The sequence below is a fragment of the Oncorhynchus clarkii genome, chromosome 18 (assembly GCF_045791955.1).
Source record: "Oncorhynchus clarkii lewisi isolate Uvic-CL-2024 chromosome 18, UVic_Ocla_1.0, whole genome shotgun sequence".
Lineage (NCBI taxonomy): Eukaryota > Metazoa > Chordata > Actinopteri > Salmoniformes > Salmonidae > Oncorhynchus > Oncorhynchus clarkii.
In genome coordinates this window covers 51231445-51253272 of record NC_092164.1, presented here as the reverse complement: position 1 = coordinate 51253272, position 21828 = coordinate 51231445, and the positions used below count along the sequence as shown (strand labels likewise).

Here is a 21828-nt window from a genome sequence, read left to right as displayed (position 1 = left end):
CTCCGCTCAGAAACACCTCACGCTATTCTTTTCCTTTTTCCCTCATTCTTCCCTTCATCCCTCCTTCCTGTGTATTCTGGGTGGTGGCCCTGGACAGCAACTCTGTCACCCCAGCCAGTCTGTAACCATGGTGCCCTCTGCTGTTCGGCTGTTCTCTCACACTCATTCTCAAATTACATTTATGAAATAAGGAAAGAACTTCTGATGTTAATGTTATTTTATTAACAGTCATATTTAGTCTGCGTAGCTACATAATAATAATACATGGGATTTAATGTTATTTTATTAACAGTCATATTTAGTCTGCGTAGCTACATAATAATAATACATGGGATTTAATGCGCCGTTCAAAAAAACCACTCACTTTAAACACCCTACATCACTTTATATGACCTTTGACCAATGACACACCCCTCCCCCTCTCTGTCTGATTTTAGGGGCCAGGTCAGTCAATGGTAAGACAGTAGTAGGTACTGTAGTTCAAGACTAGTTTCTTGTAGCCTGTAGTTAGTTATCTATATACCTATATTTTGACCAAGTAGTATTCAGCCATAGGGCTTCTTACCTCTAAACTAGTGCTTATTGCTTAGTAGTGGAGGGTGGAGGGCTCTGTTCTATTCAGAAAGTGTGTGTGTGAGAAAATGAGTGTGTGTCTAGTCAGTGTCCAATCTAACAGTATGACCTCTGACCTCAGGTCGTCTGAGGACCAAGCAGCCTCTCACCACGGCGACCAGCGTCAGCCAGGTGGACTCCCGGGGACGCACCCGCACCAAGATGGTGTCCCAGTCACAACGTAAGAAGCAGCACACACACGCACAACACGTTCACACAGTTTCTGAGCCTCAAATACCACATCCCTCACATACACACAATCTTCCACTGCCGTATTACTTTGAGTGTATTTGAGCGTGCGTGTGTTTTTGCAAGATGAGTTATACACACACTCTTTCTATAGTCACTGCTGGTATCCCTCACAGAGAATATAAGATGAGTTATACGCACTCTCTTGCTATAGTCACTGCTGGTATCCCTCACAGAGAATATAAGATGAGTTATACACACTCTTTCTACAGTCAGTGCTGGTATCCCTCACAGAGAATATAAGATGAGTTATACACACTCTCTTTCTATAGTCACTGCTGGTATCCCTCACAGAGACAATAAGCTCCTGCAAATGTTTTTTATACCTCTTAGGTTCCGACGAATCAGATTGCACGCCAGGTATTCTCTGTGTGTGTGTTGCAGTGGGGTAGATGGACCCATTATGTTGCTCTCATGGTCACCGTTGTTTGTTGAGAGTGTGTGTGTGTGTGTTCTCTGCATGCTCTGTTGTCTCATCACTGAGAGTGGTGTGTTGGTTGGTGTGAAAAGTCCAGTTCTGCCAATAGTTAATCAAAAATACCAAAACATGACAAAAACACGAGCCAACTCAGCAAATCAAGTTGGTGCAGCACTCTCAAATCAAGAGTGTCAAAGTCAAAGCCGTTGGGGGGGGTGTCATTTATTTTTATAAACATTTTTATTTGAGAAAATATTGAATTTGGCCTTTACTGCTATAGCCCTTAGTAACACATTGAATACACATTCATAAATGGCAAAAAAGACAACACATTTAACCCCTTATTTTTTCTGCCAAAAAACTACCTCCATGCTTCCATTCATTTGTATGGGTTACTTTCAGGAGAGTCCTGTGACACTTGTGTTTGTGAGGGACTCCCCTTTCCACAGAGGGTCTTATCTTTCCACATTAGATTGTAGGCACAACCGTTCTGACACTACAGAAGTTTTTGTGAGATGTCTCATGGTCTGACAACACCGCTGCAGCTCGGCCACTTTCCACCGCAGATGTGGAAGGCTGACATGGGTGGATACGGCGGATTGAGACGTAGCCCATACAAGAAATCTATCTCTAGAATAAACTAAAGGATGTCTATTTAAAAAAATATATATTCTGTTACTTAGATTGACGTACTGGTGTGTCAATAGACTTACGGATTGAGAGCAAGAGACAATTAATAATGATGGTGAGATGTCTTTGGGACAGAGAGCTGTGGTTGGGCAGTTCAGGTTTTGGCAGTGTGTGTGTGTGTGTGTGTGTGTGTGTGTGTGTGTGTGTGTGTGTGTGTGTGTGTGTGTGTGTTAGAGCATTTGTACTTTGAGGTGTTTTTATTTCCTCCATTGTGAGGCTGCTTTGCTTCGTCAGTGATACTGCTGCATCACACACCGGCTACCCATCATGCAGTGCTCTACCGTTCTTCCATCAAGCATCACAGCTGGCTCCTTGTGTCTCAGCATTCATAGTTTATTCTATATTTATTTCTATTTAATTGATACATGTATTTCCGTGTTTGAAGCGTGGTCATTGTTGCTCTCAGTCTCTCGCCTCGGAACGCTCCCATGATACTCTCTGTGTTCTAACTCCCATGGTGCTTTGTGCTCTAACACCCATAATTCATCTGGTTTAACTTCCTGTTCCTGTCCCCGCTCCCCTCTCCAATCCTGCCTTCTCATTGGTGCAGGATCTCAGTCTGCTACCCCCATTGGTGGTAAGAGTCTAACGTGTACTACCTGTTACCTTCACCCTAATCATCCCTTCTCTCACCCCTCACCTCTTCTCACCCCTCAACAAAGCTGGTCACCTAAAGCTCCACCCCCTCTCTGGCTGAAGCATGCTGGGACTTGTAGTTTAAACCAGAACATGGCTGCCTGCCTTATGACTACTTGTGCTCTGAGCTGAGGCCTGTGTCTACCTGTTAGGAGGGAGCAGATAGGATGAGAGAGATGCATTGGTGATTCTGATGCATGGAAGATAGAATGCCATGTGACCAGCATGCTCTGACAGAACAGACCACTCTGAGGTGGAGTTGTAGTACACTGGGGTAGTCCCATCTATTCCTTGCTTAGTCACAAAGTGAGTAGTCCCATCTATTCCTTGCTTAGTCACAAAGTGTTAGCTCCAATTCAGTTGGTGTTAGCGGTTAGAGGTCAATTGTGGTGGTGTGTGTAGACTAGACTGTGTAGCCTAGACTGTGTAGTGTGTAAGTTTGTATTCTTCGTATGTGTGGTGAAATAGATTGATGTGATATGTTTCCGTTGAGTGATAAACAGTGTTTGTCTCACTCATGTCACATGACCCTCTCTGTCCACATTTCACTTTCAGCACTTCTTCACGTCTCTGTCTCATGAGTTAAAAGATCACAAAGGCATGTGTAGATCTGTGACATTCAGCACAATGCATTATGGGCCGGGTGATTGGAGACTGGAATGAAAAACATATATTGTACTCCATGTAATTATTTGGGAATAAGCAAACGACCCACTGAAATGATGACAGTCCCAAGATGGCCGCCAAAGCTGGTCCCCTGAATCTGGTTGAAAACAACCCCTAACCCTGAAATCCATTGAGCCCATTCACCATGTTCCTACACATCTAGTTCCTTCTGATCTGCTAACCAGACCTGGGTCAATAATACAGTCAAATACTCTCAGACTTTAGTTGAGCTTGATTTACTATTGAAATAATGGGAATAATAGTCCCAAAACAAGTGTTTGACCTATGTGTTCAACCCAGGTCGGCTGCAGACACTGAAGGGGTTAGGGGTTGTTGATGTTGTTATTCCTTAGACAATAGGGTCCCACGCATGACAAGTGTGTGGTCTGTGTGCGTCTCTAACTCTCTTCCCTCCCGCTCTCTCTAGCCGGCAGTCGGAGTGGTTCCCCGGGTCGCGTCCTGACCAGTACCGCTCTGAGTACTCTGGGTTCTGGAGCCCAGAGGGTCCTAGCTGGGGCTGGAGGGAGACGTAGCCGCATCCCCCGCAGCCAGGGCTGCTCACGAGACTCCTCCCCTACACGCCTGTCTGTCGGTGAGTACACATCCAGTCACCATCATAGTGACCCATCCCAGCCCCTTGTCTTACCTGCCTGGTTTCATCTTGATGACACATCCAGTCACCATCATAGTGACCCATCCCAGCCCCTTGTCTTACCTGCCTGGTTTCATCTTGATGACACATCCAGTCACCATCATAGTGACCCATCCCAGCCCCTTGTCTTACCTGCCTGGTTTCATCTTGATGACACATCCAGTCACCATCATAGTGACCCATCCCAGCCCCTTGTCTTACCTGCCTGGTTTCATCTTGATGACACATCCAGTCACCATCATAGTGACCCATCCCAGCCCCTTGTCTTACCTGCCTGGTTACCAAGCCTCCTCTTTTCCCTCCATTGATAGGATGCATGTTTTTTTTAATCTTTGTTTGTTATTGGTAAACCAATAAATCATTTCCCTCCTCCATTGGCCTGTTTCTGTTTGTTGTAAGGCCCAGAGATTGACAGGTCTCACACACAGCAGTCTGCCTCCAACAACTTGATCAATCCCCACCAATCACATGTTCCCCTTACCGCCGCATCGTTGTGTGATGTCATATATCAGTCCATTCCTTTCTCCAACCACTTTGAAAGCGAGAACTAATTTCAAGCTGACCTCCTCTATTTTACTCCCTCTTTCCTTCTCCTTCATCTCCTTCCTCTCCTTCCTCTGGTCTCTAGCTCCCTCCAGTATTAGTTCCATCTACAACGGCGCAAGTAGAGGAGGTAAGAACTCTCCGACTCGTCCCTCTGACAACTCCACCCGCATCCCTCAATCTCTCCCTCTTCCTCTTCTCCGTCCCTCCATTTCACTCTCTAGCCCTCTATCTTCATCTCTCCATCTCCCTCCATTTCACTCTCTAGCCCTCTATCTTCATCTCTCCATCTCCCTCCATTTCTCTCGCTCAAACCATTTCAGCCTTCCGTCAGGCTGTCACTAGCCGCCTCAAAATTCCAGTATCCTCCTCTCTAACCACCGAACGCATGGCTGTGTGTTGCCATGGTGATGGGTTGTCATGATAATCGTGGTGACAATTTTTATCTTGAAGAAAAAGAAACGCACACCTATTTAGGCGAGGTGCTGGCTAGCGGAGTAGAAAACTTGAAAGTAAGATAAAAGAGAGCCGCACACTCTAGGAGCTCAGATGCAAAAATGTAATTACCAACGTTTCGACAGCCAAGCTGTCTTCATCAGGGTGTAATCACAAACACTGCGGGATGACTCGTTTATGTAGTGTCAAAAGACACAGGTGTCTGTAATCATGGCCAAGAGTGGCCTAATATCATTGGTTAATTATCAAATATTAAAATGGCATACAAAGAACAGCATACAAACAACATATAATAAATAAATAAAGCATACGATCATAAATTCCTTTTGGACTACACAAGCTTACAAACAATTACAATGGCAAGTCACAATCACAAGAATGGTTGAGACGGAAGAGAGCAAGGGTCTTTAAGTTAAAGATCTAGGCAGCCTCTCGTTTTAACAATACATTTTCAAGGTCACCCCCTCTCCTAGACAATTTGCATCTTCCCACTAACCAATTGGCCGCAGGTATGACTGAAGCATCATAAGATCGGTGAAGCTTCATAGGATCGGTGAAGCTTCATTGGTTCCCCCATAAGTTCTCTGTGATTAACTCTGATTGGTGTGTGGATGCCGGCTCTGGCCAATAAACAGTCAGGATGAGCTTGATGCTTATTGGATGAAAACAGAGATCCTCACCCCTGGTCTTTCATCTGCTTCTCATTTCCTCCTTCTGTCCTGCTGTGCCTGTGTGTGTGTGCGCCTGTGTGTGTGCGCCTGTGTGTGTGCGCCTGTGTGTGTGCGCCTGTGTGTGTGCCTGTGTGTGTGTGTGCCTATGTGTGTGTGCCTGTGTGTGCGTGCGTCAGTGAGTGAGTGCTGAAATTGTTTATATACATGTTATTTCTGAGCCCAGAAGTCCTGAGCTCTCTAGGGCTGTGTCTCAACAGTCTACTGTGGCTTCCTTTCTAAACCACTGTAGACTGAGACTCACCCATGGAGCCAGTAGAGCTGTGCTCTTTTTCAGTCCTGTCTCTATCAGGGTGTCACTCTTATGACTCTCTCTCTCCTTTGTCCTCTCTCTGTTTATTTGTTGCTTTCTATCTTTCTTTCTTCCTTTCCTCTTCCCCGTCCGTCCCCTGGTAACATGGTACTGTAGCTCGGGGCAGTCGTATCCCCCGGCCCAGTATGAGTCAGGGCTGCAGCAGGGAGGCCAGCAGAGAGAGCAGCAGAGACACCAGCCCTGTACGCTCCTTTACACCCCTGGGTGAGTAACACACATCACGTCATAGATATCACACATGCACTTAGCTTGCGCGTACACACACACACACACACACACACATCATAGATACCACATAGTAAAACAAAAACACAAGCCAACAATATGGAACAACAAAACTGACCACCTTGTGTACAGTTGATCTAACAACAAGATTGTCATTTTGGGGATGACATTGTATCCACTGTCGTTTGGACTGGCTAGCTGACATGACTCGTGAAATGGAGTACTGTCAGACTCTGTAGGGAAGCAGAACTGGACTCTGAGGGCTACTAATCACACACACTGACATGTTGCTGTGTGGTTCTGGGTCTCTTTCTCTCACACTGTGTGAGTTCTAACGATGGGGGGGCTGTTTTGTGTGTGTGGTTCTCTGCGTGTGTGTGGGGTTCATTGTTGCAGCGTCGCGGCACTACTCTCGCTCCACTGGAGCTCTCCATACCGCCGATGCTTTAGGGGCCGCAGGTGAACGATGAGTACCTCTATCCTCTTTTGCTCCCTCCTTCCGCTTGACTCCTATTTTACGTTCTCCATACATCTTTTATTTTTCCCCGTTTTCTAGATCTGCTCTTTCTTTCTCCGTTATTCTTTTCCTTCGTTCTCTTCCTGGACCTCAAGCTTCCGCCGGAAACGCATGCTTCCTCCACCCCGTTCAGTTGCCATGACAACCATTCCATCTCCATTTGAGGATGCATTTGTTACTCTGTTCTCTCACTCATCTATTTCCTGATTTTAGTCCCGCCTCCCATTAACACGGACACGGCGTCCTCCATGTTTGTTTATTTACTCCCATCATGCTTTGGTCACAGCTCTTGGGGGTCATTTGGTCATATTTTTGTAATTTATTCACCATGCCATCTAGCTGGGGAGGGGGTATTGAAGGGTTATGGGATAGGGTGGGTAGGGAAGGGGGGGAGTATTGAAGGAGGAAGGGAGGCGATCTGATGGGATGAGGGTGGATGGAAGGGAGGAGGTCTGATGGGATGATGGTGGATGGAAGGTAGGAGGTCTGATGGGATGAGGTCTGGTGGGTGGAAGGGAGGAGGTCTGATGGGATGAGGTCTGGTGGGTGGAAGGGAGGAGGTCTGATGGGATGACATTGGGAGGGGGTCTGATGGGATAAGGTCTGGTGGGAGTAGGTCTGATGGGAGGAGGGTGGGAGGAAGAGAGGAGGTCTGATGGGAGGCGGTCTGATGGGATGAGGTTTAGTGGAAGGGAGGTGGTCTGATGGGATGAGGAAGGGAGGAGGTCTGATGGGATGAGGAAGGGAGGAGGTCTGATGGCATGAGGGTGGGAGGAAGGGCGTTTGTCTGATGGGATGAGAGTGGATGGAAGGGAGGAGGTCTGATGGGATGAGGAAGGGAGGAGGTCTGGTGGGAGGAAGTGAGGGGGTCTGGTGGGAGGAAGGGAGGAGGTCTGATGGGAGGAGGGTGGGAGGAAGGGAGGAGGTCTGATGGGAGGAAGGGAGGGAGTCTGATGGGAGGAGGTCTGATGGATGACGTTGGGTGGAAGGGAGGAGGTCTGATGGGATGAGGAAGGGAGGAGGTCTGGTGGGAGGAGGTCTGGTGGGTGGAAGGGAAGAGGTCTGATGGGATGAGGAAGGGAGGAGGTCTGGTGGGAGGAAGGGAGGAGGTCTGATGGGATGACATTGGGTGGAAGGGAGGAGGTCTGATGGGATGAGGAAGGGAGGAGGTCTGATGGGATTAGGTTGGGTGGACGGGAGGAGGTCTGGTGGGATGAGGGTGGGAGGAAGGGCGGTCGTCTGATGGGATGAGGGTAGGAGGAAGGGAGGAGGTCTGATGGGAGGAAGGGAGGAGGTCTGGTGGGAGGAAGGGAGGAGGTCTGGTGGGAGGAGGTCTGATGGGATGAGTTTGGGTGGAAGGGAGGTCTGGCGGTCGTCTGATGGGATGAGGGTGGAAGGAATGGAAGGGGGTCTGATGGGATGAGGAAGGGAGGAGGTCTGGTGGGAGGCGGGTGGGAGAAAGGGAGGAGGTCTGGTGGGAGGAAGGGAGGAGGTCTGGTGGGAGGAAGGGAGGAGGTCTGGTGGGAGGAGGGTGGGAGGAAGGGAGGAGGTCTGGTGGGAGGAAGGGAGGAGGTCTGGTGGGAGGAAGGGAGGAGTTCTGATGGGATGACGTTGGGTGGAAGGGAGGAGGTCTGGTGGAAGGGAGGAGGTCTGATGGGATGACGTTGGGTGGAAGGGAGGAGGTCTGATGGGATTAGGTTGGGTGGAAGGGAGGTCTGATGGGATGAGGGTGGGAGGAAGGGTGGTCGTCTGATGGGATGAGGGTGGGAGGAGGGAGGAGGTCTGATGGGATGAGGAAGGGAGGTCTGAAGGGATGAGGAAGGGAGGATGGGGGGAGGAAGGGAGGAGGTCTGATGGGAGGAGGGTGGGAGGAAGGGAGGAGGTCTGATGGGATGAGGAAGGGAGGAGGTCTGGTGGGAGGAGGGTGGGAGAAAGGGAGGAGGTCTGGTGGGAGGAAGGGAGGAAGGGAGGAGGTCTGGTGGGAGGAAGGGAGGAGGTCTGATGGGAGGAAGGGAGGAGGTCTGATGGGATGAGGTCTGTTGGGATGAGGGTGGGGGAGGTTGTCTGATGGGATGAGGGTGAAAGGGATTGCAGTTTTGTGTGTTTGACTGCATCTGTAATGTGTGCGTCTCTCGGGCTCTCTCATCCCTCCATCTCTCCAGGGTCAGGGTACAGTATCAGTCAGTCCAGTCGTCTGTCCTCATCCGTCAGCGCCATGAGAATCCTCAACACAGGATCTGATGTAGAAGAGGCCCTCGCTGATGCCCTGGTACACACATACACACATTACACACACACACACTGAGACAATATTTATGCCAACTCCTTTCTCCCCCTCTTTCACCTTCCCTGTCTCTTACATCTCTCTATCTCTCGTAGCTCATATATACACATCCAAACACTTATACTGTACACAGACACTCTCGCACACTTACTGCTGTGTTGTGACTAACCCCTGGTTCCTCCTCTGTTTAACGCTCTCAGCTGTTGGGAGACATGAGATCCAAGGTCAGCGTCTCTACCTACTGCTGTGTGTGTGTGGGTGGGTGGGTGTGTGGGTGGGTGGGTGGGTGGGTGGGTGTGTGGGTGGGTGTGTGGGTGGGTGGGTGGGGTTGAAAGGTGTTATTTGATGTGTACATGTTACTTAAAGGGAAAGTCTGTTTCTCACTCTTTCTCTCTCTCTGTTTCTCACTTGCTCTTTCTCTCTCTGTCGCTCTCTTTCTCTGTCGCTCTCTTTCTCTGTCGCTCTCTTTCTCTGTCGCTCTCTTTCTCTGTCGCTCTCTCTCTCTGTCGCTCTCGCTCTCTGTCGCTCTCTTTCTCTGTCGCTCTGTCGCTCTCTTTCTCTGTCGCTCTCTCTCTCTGTCGCTCTCGCTCTCTGTCGCTCTCTTTCTCTGTCGCTCTGTCGCTCTCTTTCTCTGTCGCTCTCTCTCTCTCTGTCGCTCACTCTCTCTCTGTCGCTCACTCTCTCTCTGTCGCTCACTCTCTCTCTGTCGCTCTCTCTCTCTCTGTCGCTCTCTCTCTCTGTCGCTCTCTCTCTCTGTCGCTCTCTCTCTCTGTCGCTCTCTCTCTCTGTCGCTCTCTCTCTCTCTCTGTCGCTCTCTCTCTCTCTCTGTCGCTCTCTCTCTCTCTGTCGCTCTCTCTCTCTGTCGCTCTCTCTCTCTCTCTGTCGCTCTCTCTCTCTCTCTGTCGCTCTCTCTCTCTCTCTGTCGCTCTCTCTCTCTGTCGCTCTCTCTCTCTGTCGCTCTCTCTCTCTCTGTCGCTCTCTCTCTCTCTGTCGCGCTCTCTCTCTGTCGCGCTCTCTCTCTGTCGCTCTCTCTCTCTGTCGCTCTCTCTCTCTGTCGCTCTCTCTCTCTGTCGCTCTCTCTCTGTCGCTCTCTCTCTGTCGCTCTCTTTCTCTGTCGCTTTTTCTGTCGCTCTCTCTCTCTGTCGCTCTCTCTCTCTGTCGCTCTCTCTCTCTGTCGCTCTCTCTCTGTCGCTCTCTCTCTGTCGCTCTCTCTGTCGCTCTCTCTCTGTCGTTCTCTCTCTCTCTGTCGCTGTCGCTCTCTCTCTCTCTGTCGCTCTCTCTCTGTCTCTCTCTCTCTCTGTCGCTCTCTCTCTCTGTCGCTCTCTCTCTCTCTGTCGCTCTCTCTCTCTGTCGCTCTCTCTCTCTGTCGCTCTCTCTCTCTGTCGCTCTCTCTCTCTGTCGCTCTCTCTCTCTCTGTCGCTCTCTCGCTCTCTGTCGCTCTCTCGCTCTCTGTCGCTCTCTCGCTCTCTCTCTGTCGCTCTCTCTCTCTCTCTCTGTCGCTCTCTCTCTCTCTCTGTCGCTCTCTCTCTCTCTCTCTGTCGCTCTCTCTCTCTCTGTCGCTCTCTCTCTCTCTGTCGCTCTCTCTCTCTCTGTCGCGCTCTCTGTCGCTCTCTCTCTCTGTCGCTCTCTTTCTCTGTCGCTTTTTCTGTCGCTCTCGCTCTCTGTCGCGCTCTCTCTCTGTCGCGCTCTCTCTCTGTCGCGCTCTCTCTCTGTCGCTCTCTCTCTGTCACTCTCTGTCGCTCTCTCTCTCTCTCCGTCGCTCTCTCCGTCGCTTTCTCTCTCTCTGTCGCTCTCTCTGTCGCTCTCTCTCTCTCTGTCGCTCTCTCTCTCTCTGTCGCTCTCTCTCTCTCTGTCGCTCTCTCTCTCTCTGTCGCTCTCTCTCTTTGTCGCTCTCTCTCTCTCTCTCTCTGTCGCTCGCTCTCTCTCTCTGTCGCTCTCGCTCTCTCTGTCGCTCTCGCTCTCTCTGTGTCTCTGTCGCTCTCTTTCTCTCTGTCGCTGTCGCTCTCTTTCTCTGTCGCTCTCTTTCTCTGTCGCTCTCTTTCTCTGTCGCTCTCTTTCTCTGTCGCTCTCTCTCTCTGTCGCTCTCGCTCTCTGTCGCTCTCTTTCTCTGTCGCTCTGTCGCTCTCTTTCTCTGTCGCTCTCTCTCTCTGTCGCTCTCGCTCTCTGTCGCTCTCTTTCTCTGTCGCTCTGTCGCTCTCTTTCTCTGTCGCTCTCTCTCTCTCTGTCGCTCACTCTCTCTCTGTCGCTCACTCTCTCTCTGTCGCTCACTCTCTCTCTGTCGCTCTCTCTCTCTCTGTCGCTCTCTCTCTCTGTCGCTCTCTCTCTCTGTCGCTCTCTCTCTCTCTCTGTCGCTCTCTCTCTCTCTGTCGCTCTCTCTCTCTGTCGCTCTCTCTCTCTCTCTGTCGCTCTCTCTCTCTCTCTGTCGCTCTCTCTCTCTGTCGCTCTCTCTCTCTCTGTCGCTCTCTCTCTCTCTGTCGCGCTCTCTCTCTGTCGCTCTCTCTCTCTGTCGCTCTCTCTCTCTGTCGCTCTCTCTCTCTGTCGCTCTCTCTCTCTGTCGCTCTCTCTCTGTCGCTCTCTCTCTGTCGCTCTCTTTCTCTGTCGCTTTTTCTGTCGCTCTCTCTCTCTGTCGCTCTCTCTCTCTGTCGCTCTCTCTCTCTGTCGCTCTCTCTCTCTGTCGCTCTCTCTCTCTCTCTCTCTCTCTGTCGCTCTCTCTCTGTCGCTCTCTCTCTGTCGTTCTCTCTCTCTCTGTCGTTCTCTCTCTCTCTGTCGCTCTCTCTCTCTCTGTCGCTCTCTCTCTCTCTGTCGCTCTCTCTCTCTCTGTCGCTCTCTCTCTGTCTCTCTCTCTCTCTCTGTCGCTCTCTCTCTCTGTCGCTCTCTCTCTCTGTCGCTCTCTCTCTCTGTCGCTCTCTCTCTCTATGTCGCTCTCTCTCTCTCTGTCGCTCTCTCTCTCTCTGTCGCTCTCTCGCTCTCTGTCGCTCTCTCGCTCTCTGTCGCTCTCTCGCTCTCTGTCGCTCTCTCGCTCTCTCTCTGTCGCTCTCTCGCTCTCTCTCTGTCGCTCTCTCTCTCTCTCTCTGTCGCTCTCTCTCTCTCTCTGTCGCTCTCTCTCTCTCTGTCGCTCTCTCTCTCTCTGTCGCGCTCTCTGTCGCTCTCTCTCTCTGTCGCTCTCTTTCTCTGTCGCTTTTTCTGTCGCTCTCGCTCTCTGTCGCGCTCTCTCTCTGTCGCGCTCTCTCTCTGTCGCGCTCTCTCTCTGTCGCTCTCTCTCTGTCACTCTCTGTCGCTCTCTCTCTCTGTCGCTCTCTCTCTCTCCGTCGCTCTCTCCGTCGCTTTCTCTCTCTCTGTCGCTCTCTCTGTCGCTCTCTCTCTCTCTGTCGCTCTCTCTCTCTCTGTCGCTCTCTCTCTCTCTGTCGCTCTCTCTCTCTCTGTCGCTCTCTCTCTTTGTCGCTCTCTCTCTCTCTCTCTCTGTCGCTCGCTCTCTCTCTCTGTCGCTCTCGCTCTCTCTGTCGCTCTCGCTCTCTCTGTCGCTCTCTGTCGCTCTCTTTCTCTCTGTCGCTGTCGCTTTCTCTCTTTCGCTTTCTCTCTGTCGCATTCTCTCTGTCGCTGTCGCGTTCTCTCTGTCGCTGTCGCGTTCTCTCTGTCGCGTTCTCTCTGTCGCTGTCGCGTTCTCTCTGTCGCTTTCTCTCTGTCGCTTTCTCTCTGTCGCTTTCTCTCTGTCGCTGTCGCTTTCTCTGTCGCTTTTTCTCTGTCGCTGTCGCTTTCTCTCTGTCGCTGTCGCGTTCTCTCTGTCGCGTTCTCTCTGTCGCTTTCTCTCTGTCGCTGTCGCTTTCTCTCTGTCGCGTTCTCTCGGTCGCTGTCGCGTTCTCTCTGTCGCTGTCGCTTTCTCTCTGTCGCTGTCGCGTTCTCTCTGTCGCTTTTTCTTTCTCTGTCGCTCTCGCTCTCTGTCGCTCTCTGTCGCTCTCTCTGTCACTCTCTGTCGCTCTCTCTCTCTGTCGCTTTCTCTCTCTCTGTCGCTGTCGCTTTCTCTCTCTCTGTCGCTGTCGCTTTCTCTCTGTCGCTGTCGCTTTCTCTGTCGCGCTCGCTCTCTGTCGCTCTCTCTTTCTCTGTCGCTCTCTGTCGCTCTCTCTCTGTGTCGCTTTCTCTCTCTCTGTCGCTCTCTCTGTCGCTCTCTCTCTTTTTGTCTATCTCCTCCCCCTGTAGAAGAAGCCAGCGCGGCGGCGCTATGAGAACTATGGGATGTATTCGGATGATGATGCTAACAGTGATGCGTCCAGCGCCTGCTCAGAGCGCTCCTACAGCTCCAGGAATGGAGGAGCCATCCCAACGTACATGAGACAGACTGAGGACGTGGCCGAGGTCAGAAACAACACAGATTTTGGATTAGTCATTGATGGCACCATATGCAAATTACACGAACCGTTATTTCAATCACTTCAAGCACTTCAGTTCACATATTCCCCAATGCCTTGTGGATTCCTGGCTGAAGATTCAATAGTTCCAGGCATTTTAAGATTACAATTATTAATCAATTGTACACAGTCAAAATGTTAATTCTTTATCTGAACCCTCTGAAAGAGACATACAGGTTGGAGCAGGGGGCTGCCACACTGGGCGCCTTAGAGCAGTTGTTGTGGGGGGTTAAGTGCATTGCTCAAGGGCACAACAGCATCTACGATTTGATACCAGCAACCCTCTGGTTGCCGGCTCACTGGCAAACCTTTGGTTGGTGGCTTGCTTCTCTAACCGCTAAGCTACCTGCCGCCCAGTCTAAATGTCCTTTAACCCTTTGTGCCCCAGGTGTTGAACCGCTGTGCCAGTGCCAACTGGTCGGAGAGGAAGGAGGGACTGCTGGGTCTACAGGCTCTACTGAAGAACCAACGCACCCTCAGGTCAGCCTATCACAACGCACCGTTTCACCTGGAAGCCTTTCAGGGACTATTCGAACAGAGACGCTGTTTATCTGATGCAATACATGCTACCATAGGTGTATTCACCTTTGTATAATTGTGTGTGTGTTTGTCCACAGTCGTGTGGAGTTGAAGAGGTTGTGCGAGATCTTCACCAGAATGTTTGCAGACCCCCATAGTAAGGTATGGATGCATGCACAGCTACCACACACACACACACACACACACACACGCACGTGTATACACACACACACAATCCACTGACACCTTAAACACATAGTGTGTGTATATATATATATATACACACACACACACACACACACACCTGTGTTTATATTGGATACCGGATTCTGCCGAAACGACACTTACAAAACTAGGTTCTGCAAACACATTTGTTCTCACGGAAACATAAATACACAGACATACTGAGACTCATAATCAGATAAAAAGTAATGCACACACACACAGGCATGTGCTGCGTGAGGCGGTAACTGACTGGTTTCTAACGGCATGCTACGCCTGAGTCTGCGTGTGACCTCACACTCTCCGCTAGCCAATGGGATTGCTCTCTCACTGTTCGTTAGCCAATCCGCTGGTTGTGCTCACCGCGTCCACTGCAACTCCTTCCCTCTTTTTCCCTGCGTGGTCTATATAAGATTACACACACACACTGACCACACACACACACACACACACTGACCACACACACATGCCATTTTTACAGCATCCCCCCTTCCCCCGCCTCTTTCTTTCTCACTAACCCCGCCCGCTAGGGTTCCCCCGCTCCCCTCTAACGCCACTCCCCATCCCCTCCTCCTGCCGGCGTTTGGAGTGTCTTCCCCCACCCGCTCTCCGTACACCACTTAGTGTGCTCCCCTGCCGCCCCAACCCCTCGTCATGCCCCTCGTCTGACGGTACCGGTTGTGACTTTCAGCGAGAATCCGGATCTAGGGTCTATGGAACGGCAGAATCCGGTATAAGCTCAGCCTCCTTCAAGGTACACCTCACTGTCACACACTCTCTTTCTCTCCTTCTCTTCTGTGTGTAGAGACAGAGGAACTCTTATAAGAACCAGGTGTGGTTCTTATAAGAGGGCTGTAGTGTAGTCCTTATCTTCACAGTGCATCACATTGATATTAATGCACAATACCACCTGTTTCAGTTCAGAGGTACTCTGACTTCAGTCGGGAAGCACCTTGTGTGCACTGAACACATATCTGTGTGCGCATGTGATGAGAGGGTGGGTGGGTGGGTGGGTGGGTACGCATGAGTGTGTGTGTGTTAGGGTGACCACATTTAAAATACCCAAATGCGTGACCACAGGATGATTTTGTGGGACAGTGTAGACTATGTCATTTTGTTGCACTGAACTAACTAATTTAAGCACACCAGCCACCCCTAGTCTATTATTTTTCCTCACATTAAATGTGGTGATGCAGAAAGGAGAGACCACTTGTGGCTGTTTTATGAAAATCTGGGAATATTTGGCCAAGAGAACATTTCTGGTTGGTCTCAGAATGTAAAACAGTTAGGAATGAAGACTTTTTTTTTTACGGGATTGAGTGAAGAAGCAGCAAATATGTTTCATGAGAAACTAATGAGCATGGAGACCTTATCTTTCAGTGTAATACGGCTGTTTACTATTGTAGCTCTTCATCAGAAGGGAGATGGTTGTAAGTAGTGAAGCGTAACTGTCCTCCAAGTTTAACTGGAATTTGTACCGAAAGGATTTAAAAATGTCATTGATTTACGATTTTATTTTAATTAAACCTTTATTTAACCAGGCAAATAAGTAAAGACGGCCTAGCAAAAGGACTCCTGCGGGGAAGGGGATTTTTAAAAAGTCGTTAGCTGCGGCGAACTGAAAAGAGGAGCGACCCAGGGATGTGTGTGCTTTGGGGACCTTTAACAGAATGTGACTGCCAGAGCAGGTGTTGAATGTGGAGCAATGAGGGCTACAGTAGATATCTCAGATAGGTGGGAGTGAGGCCTAAGAAGGTTTTATAAATAAGTATCAACCAGTGGGTTTTGCAATGGGTATACAGAGATGACCAGTTTATAGTGGATTATAGAGTGCAGTGATGCATCCTATAAGGAGCATTGGTGGCAAATCTGATGGCCGAATGATAAAGAACATCTAGCCGTTCGAGAGCACCCTTACCTGCCGATCTATAAATGATGTCTCTGTAATCTAGCATGGGTAGGATGGTCATCTGAATCAGGGTTGATTTGGCAGCTGGGGGTGAAAGAGGAGCGATTACAATAGAGGAAACCAAGTCTAGATTTAACTTTAGCCTGCAGCTTTGATATGTGCTGAGAGAAGGACAGTGTACCGTCTAGCCATACTCCCAAGTACTTTTATGAGGTGACTACCTCAAGCTCTATACCCTCAAAGGCAGTAATCACACCTGTGGGGAGAGGGACATTCTTCTTACCAAACCACATGACCTTTGTTTTGGAGGTGTTCAGAACAAGATTAAGGGCAGAGAGAGCTTGCTGGACACTAAGAAAGCTTTGTAGAGCGTGTAACACAAAATCCCGGGAGGGGCCAGCTGAGTGTAAGACTGTATCATCTGCATATAAATGGATGAGAGAGCTTCCTACTGCCTGAGCTATGTTGATGTAAATTGAGAAGAATGTGGGGCCTAGGATTGAGCCTTGGGGTACTCCCTTGGTGACGAGCAGTGGCTGAGACAGCAGAATTTCTGACTTTATACACTGCACTCTTTGAGGGGAGGTAGTTAGCAAACCAGGCCGAAGACCCCTCAGAGACATCAATACTCCTTACCCGGCCCACAAGAATGGAATAGTCTATCGTATCAAAAGCTTTGGCCAAGTCAATAAAAATAGCAGCACAACATTGCTTAGAATCAAGGGCAATGGTGACATAATTGAGGACCTTTTAAGGTTGCAGTGACACATGCATAACCTGAGCGGAAACCAGATTGCATACCAGAGAGAACACTACAGACATCAAGAAAGCCAGTCAGTTGATTATTGACAAGTTTTTCCAACACTTTTGATAAACAAGGCATAATAGAAATAGGCCTATAACAGTTAGGATCAGCTTGATCTCCCCCTTTAAATAAAGGACGAACCGTGGCTGCCTTCCAAGCAATGGGAAGGGAGGTTAAAAGGGTCGGCCATAGGCTTGGTGATAATGGGGGCAGCAACCTTAAAGAATAAAGAGTCTAAATCATCTGACCCAGATGTTTTTTGGGGGGGTCAAGTTTCAGGAGCTCCTTTAGCACCTCGGACTCAGTGACTACCTGTAGGGAGAAACCTTGTAGCGGGGCAGGGGAAAAAGAGGGAGGCGCATCGGGGCTAGGAGGCATGGCTGAGTCAAATAGGAATCCTGACTTAATGACTTAGACACACAGAGAGAACTGTTCCTTAAAGTAACTAACTTTGGCCTTCCGGATAGCCTGACTGCACTTATTTCTCATTTGCCTGAACAAGAGCCAGTCAGCCTGAGTATGCGTGTGCCGAGCCTTTTGCTAAATGCAATTCTTGAGATGGAGTAACTCTGCAAAATCACAGTCGAACCAGGGGCTGAACCTGTTTTTAATTCCCCCAAAAATTATGGGGGCGTGTTTGTTAATTAACAATACCACTGAAAATATAAAAATATTACATTGGCATTGGCCTACGTCTCGTCTTGCACTGCACAGAATATCAGATCTCAACAATGATTTAAGAAGTGTTTAACATCACCACTACCACATCCTTTTAATATATAGGCCTGTCTTTTCATAAGCGCAACGTGACTGCAAGAGACCGGTCGGAATGTCTGACTGAAATACCGGACAAATCTAACGTTTGTGGTGATTGAAGTTGTTGATAAAATACGGGACATGATTGTTTGGATGAGGGACAAAGGGACAAAATGCGGGTCTGTCCCACACAATCTGGGACATGTGGTCACCCTAGTGTGTGTGTGTGCTTCCCAGGATGCTAACTGTTGTATGTTTCTCTCCCCTCCATGCCTCTCCTCTGGAACTCTCTGTAGAGAGTAAGTCTAGACAACGTTTATTTTACGTTCAATTAACGTTTGATTAACGCTTGTGTGGTTGTGACACTAACCTGGTACTCTGATTGGAGACTAATCTTGAATTCATTGATTAATCTGGCTAGTGGTAATCTGACTGGGTGGCTAATTTAATGGTTTCCAAGGCAACCACAGACTCACTCACTAACCGACCCGGTGATGTCACAGCTCACAGCTGTGACATCACTATGACATCATGACGCCCTGTGATTGGTGTCCCTGCTGTTTTGCAGGTGACAGCCAATCAGCATGTGTGTTTAGTGAATACTGAATATTGATTGTGTATTGGTGAAACATAATTCTGCTTGCTGCACGCTGATTAGAGTGAGTGGTTGATAGGCTGAGGGAAGCAATTCCATTCAATTAACCAATCTCATAGTATCCATAGTACATGTGTCTCACTCATGTTTGTGTGCATGAACATTTTCCTCTCTCTTCTAAGAGAGTGTGTGTGTGTGTGTGTGTGTGTGTTTATACAATGTGTCTAACCCATGTCCCCTGTCTCTCCCAAGGTGTTCAGTATGTTCTTAGAGACCCTAGTGGACTTTGTCCTGGTGCACAGAGAAGACCTGCAGGACTGGCTGTTCGTCCTGCTCACCCAGCTGCTGAAGAAGATGGGAGCTGACCTGCTGGGATCAGTACAGGCCAAGGTCCAGAGAGCACTGGACATCACACGGTCAGTGGGTGTGTGTATAGTGTGTGTATTTGTAAAGTTTGTGTGTGCATATATCTTGCATGTGTGTCTGTAATGTGTGTGTGTGTCTGTAATGTGTATATATAAACTCATCAACAACAAAAAAACGTCCCCTCACTGTCAACTGCGTTAATGTTCAGCAAACTTAACATGTGTAAATATTTGTATGAACATAACAAGATTCAACAACTGAGACACAACTGAACAAGTTCCACAGACATGTGACTAACATAAATGGAATAATGTGTCCCTGAACAAAGGGGGGGTCAAAATCAAAAGTAACAGTCAGTATCTGGTGTGGCCACCAGCTGCATTAAGTATTGCAGTGCATCTCCTCATGGACTGCACTCCAAAACTGGACAGCAGCACGATCAGGTGGACTGGGGACAGCAAGGAGTCATCAGGCCAGGTAGTCCTGAGGCATGGTCCTAGGGCTATGGTCCTCCGAGAGAAAGAAAGACAATTATTTAAATTCACACAGGACACCGGATAAGACAGGAGAAATACTCCAGATATAACCGACTGACCCTAGCCCCCCGACACAAACTATTGCAGCATAAATACTGAAGGCTGAGACAGGAGGGGTCAGGAGACACTGTGGCCCTGTCCGACGATACCCCCGGACAGGGCCAAACAGGCTGGATATAACCCCACCCACTTTGCCAAAGCACAGCCCCCACACCACTAGAGGGATATCTTCAACCACCAACTTACCATCCTGAGATCAGGCCGAGTATAGCCCACGAAGATCTCCCCCACGGCACGAACCCAAGTGGGGGCGCCAACCCAGACAGGAAGATCACATCAGTGACTCAACCCACTCAAGTGACGGACCCCTCCTAGGGACGGCATGGAAGAGCACCAGTAAGCCAGTGACTCAGCCCCTGTAATAGGGTTTGATGCAGAGAATCCCAGTTGAGAGAGGGGAACCGGCCAGGCAAAGACAGCAAGGGCGGTTCGTTGCTCCAGTGCCTTTCCGTTCACCTTCACACTCCTGAGCCAGACTACACTCAATCATAGGACCTACCGAAGAGATGAGTCTTCAATAAAGACTTAAATGTCGAGACCGAGTCTGCGTCTCTCACATGGATAGGCAGACCATTCCATAAATATTGAGCTCTATAGGAGAAAGCTCTGCCTCCAGCTGTTTGCTTAGAAATTCTATGGACAGTAAGGAGGCCTGCGTCTTGTGACCGTAGCGTACGTGTAGGTATGTACGGCAGGACCAAATCAGAGAGATAGGTAGGAGCAAGTAATGTAATGCTTTGTAGGTTAGCAGTAAAACCTTGAAATCAACCCTTGCCTTAGCAGGAAGTCAGTGTAGGGAGGCTAGCACTGGAATAATATGATTACATTTTTTGGTTCTAGTCAAGATTCTAGCAGCCGTATTTAGCACTAACTGAAGTTTATTTAGTGCTTTATCCGGGTAGCTGGAAAGTAGAGCATTGCAGTGGTCTAACCTAGAAGTAACAAAAGCATGGATACATTTTTCTGCATCATTTTTGGACAAAGTTTCTGATTTTTGTAATGTTAAGTAGATGGGATGAGGCTGTCCTTGAAACAGTTTTGATATGTTCGTCAAAAGAGAGATCAGGGTCCAGAGTAACGCAGAGGTCCTTCCAGTTTTATTTGAGACGACTGCACAACCATCAATACATATATAACGTGTGTGTCTGTAATGTGTGTGTGTGTATATAACGTGTGTGTCTGTAATATGCGTGTATATAACGTGTGTGTCTGTAATATGCGTGTGTGTCTGTAATATGCGTGTATATAACGTGTGTGTGTGTCTGTAATATGCGTGTATATAACGTGTGTGTATATAACGTGTGTGTCTGTAATATGCGTGTATATAACGTGTGTGTCTGTAATATGCGTGTGTGTCTGTAATATGCGTGTATATAACGTGTGTGTGTGTGTGTCTGTAATATGCGTGTATATAACGTGTGTGTGTGTCTGTAATATGCGTGTATATAACGTGTGTGTATATACCGTGTGTCTGTAATATGCGTGTATATAAAGTGTGTGTCTATAATGTGTGTGTTTGTAATGCTTGTATATAACGTGTGTGTGTGTGTGTGTGTGTGTGTGTATATAAAATGTGACTATAATATGCGTGTGTATAACGTGTGTGTCTGTAATATGCGTGTATATAACGTGTGTGTGTCTGTAATATGCGCGTATATAACGTGTGTGTCTGTAATATGCGTGTATATAACGTGTGTGTGTGTCTGTAATATGCGCGTATATAACGTGTGTGTGTGTCTGTAATATGCGCGTATATAACGTGTGTGTGTCTGTAATATGCGTGTATATAACGTGTGTGTGTGTCTGTAATATGCGTGTATATAACGTGTGTGTGTGTGTCTGTAATATGTGTGTATATAACGTGTGTGTGTGTCTGTAATATGCGTGTATATAACGTGTGTGTCTGTAATATGCGTGTATATAACGTGTGTGTGTGTGTGTGTGTCTGTAATATGCGTGTATATAACGTGTGTGTGTCTGTAATATGCGTGTATATAACGTGTGTGTGTCTGTAATATGCGTGTATATAACGTGTGTGTCTGTAATGTGTGTACAGTGGCAACAAAAAAGTATGTGAACCCTTTGGAATTACCTGGATTTCTGCATAAATTTGTCATCAAATTTGATCTGATTTTCATCTTCGTCACAACAATAGACAAACACATTATGCTTAAACTAAAAACACATTATTGTATTTTTCTGAGGTTGATGTTAAGAAGAATTATAGTGTCAGCTAAGACTTACAGAAATCTCTGGAACATGCTAACATCACTGTTGACGAGTACGATACGTAAAACACTAAACAAGAATGGTGTTCATGGGAGGACACCACCGAAGAAGTTACTGCTGTCCCAGAAAAACATTGCTGCACGTCTGAAGTTTGCAAAAGAGCAACTGGATGTTCCACAGCGCTACTGGCAAAATATTCTGTGGATAGATGAAACTACAGGAACACAACACTGTGGAGGAAAAAAGGCCCAGAACACCACCATCAAAATCTCATCCCAACTGTAAAGTATGGTGGAGGGAGCATCATGGTTTGGGCTGCTTTGCTGCCTCAGGGCCTGGACAGCTGGCTATCATCGACAGAAAAATGAATTCCAAAGTTTATCAAGACATTTTGCATGAGAATGTAAGGCTATCTCTCCGCCAATAGAAGCTCAACAGA

At 48.4% G+C, this 21828-nt stretch overlaps 1 protein-coding gene across 50 annotated transcripts in view; it reads left to right on the top strand.

Annotated features, from left to right (window-relative positions):
* The window catches only part of LOC139373654 (cytoplasmic linker associated protein 2), an 81791-nt gene that overhangs the window by 45894 nt on the left and 14069 nt on the right, over positions 1 to 21828 (top strand). For 7 of the 50 annotated variants that reach the window (XM_071114431.1, XM_071114409.1, XM_071114406.1 and 4 more), the window contains 15 exons: positions 438 to 455; positions 695 to 793; positions 1195 to 1221; positions 2520 to 2546; positions 3699 to 3863; positions 4552 to 4596; positions 6060 to 6167; positions 6585 to 6647; positions 8868 to 8974; positions 9190 to 9213; positions 13184 to 13339; positions 13781 to 13872; positions 14010 to 14073; positions 14825 to 14887; positions 18451 to 18614. In XM_071114431.1, coding sequence (XP_070970532.1) covers positions 438 to 455; positions 695 to 793; positions 1195 to 1221; positions 2520 to 2546; positions 3699 to 3863; positions 4552 to 4596; positions 6060 to 6167; positions 6585 to 6647; positions 8868 to 8974; positions 9190 to 9213; positions 13184 to 13339; positions 13781 to 13872; positions 14010 to 14073; positions 14825 to 14887; positions 18451 to 18614 — 1222 coding nt within the window. The remainder of the gene's footprint in view (positions 1 to 437; positions 456 to 694; positions 794 to 1194; positions 1222 to 2519; positions 2547 to 3698; positions 3864 to 4551; positions 4597 to 6059; positions 6168 to 6584; positions 6648 to 8867; positions 8975 to 9189; positions 9214 to 13183; positions 13340 to 13780; positions 13873 to 14009; positions 14074 to 14824; positions 14888 to 18450; positions 18615 to 21828) is intronic. The other 43 variants (XM_071114412.1, XM_071114407.1, XM_071114435.1 and 40 more) reach the window with 32 other exon arrangements.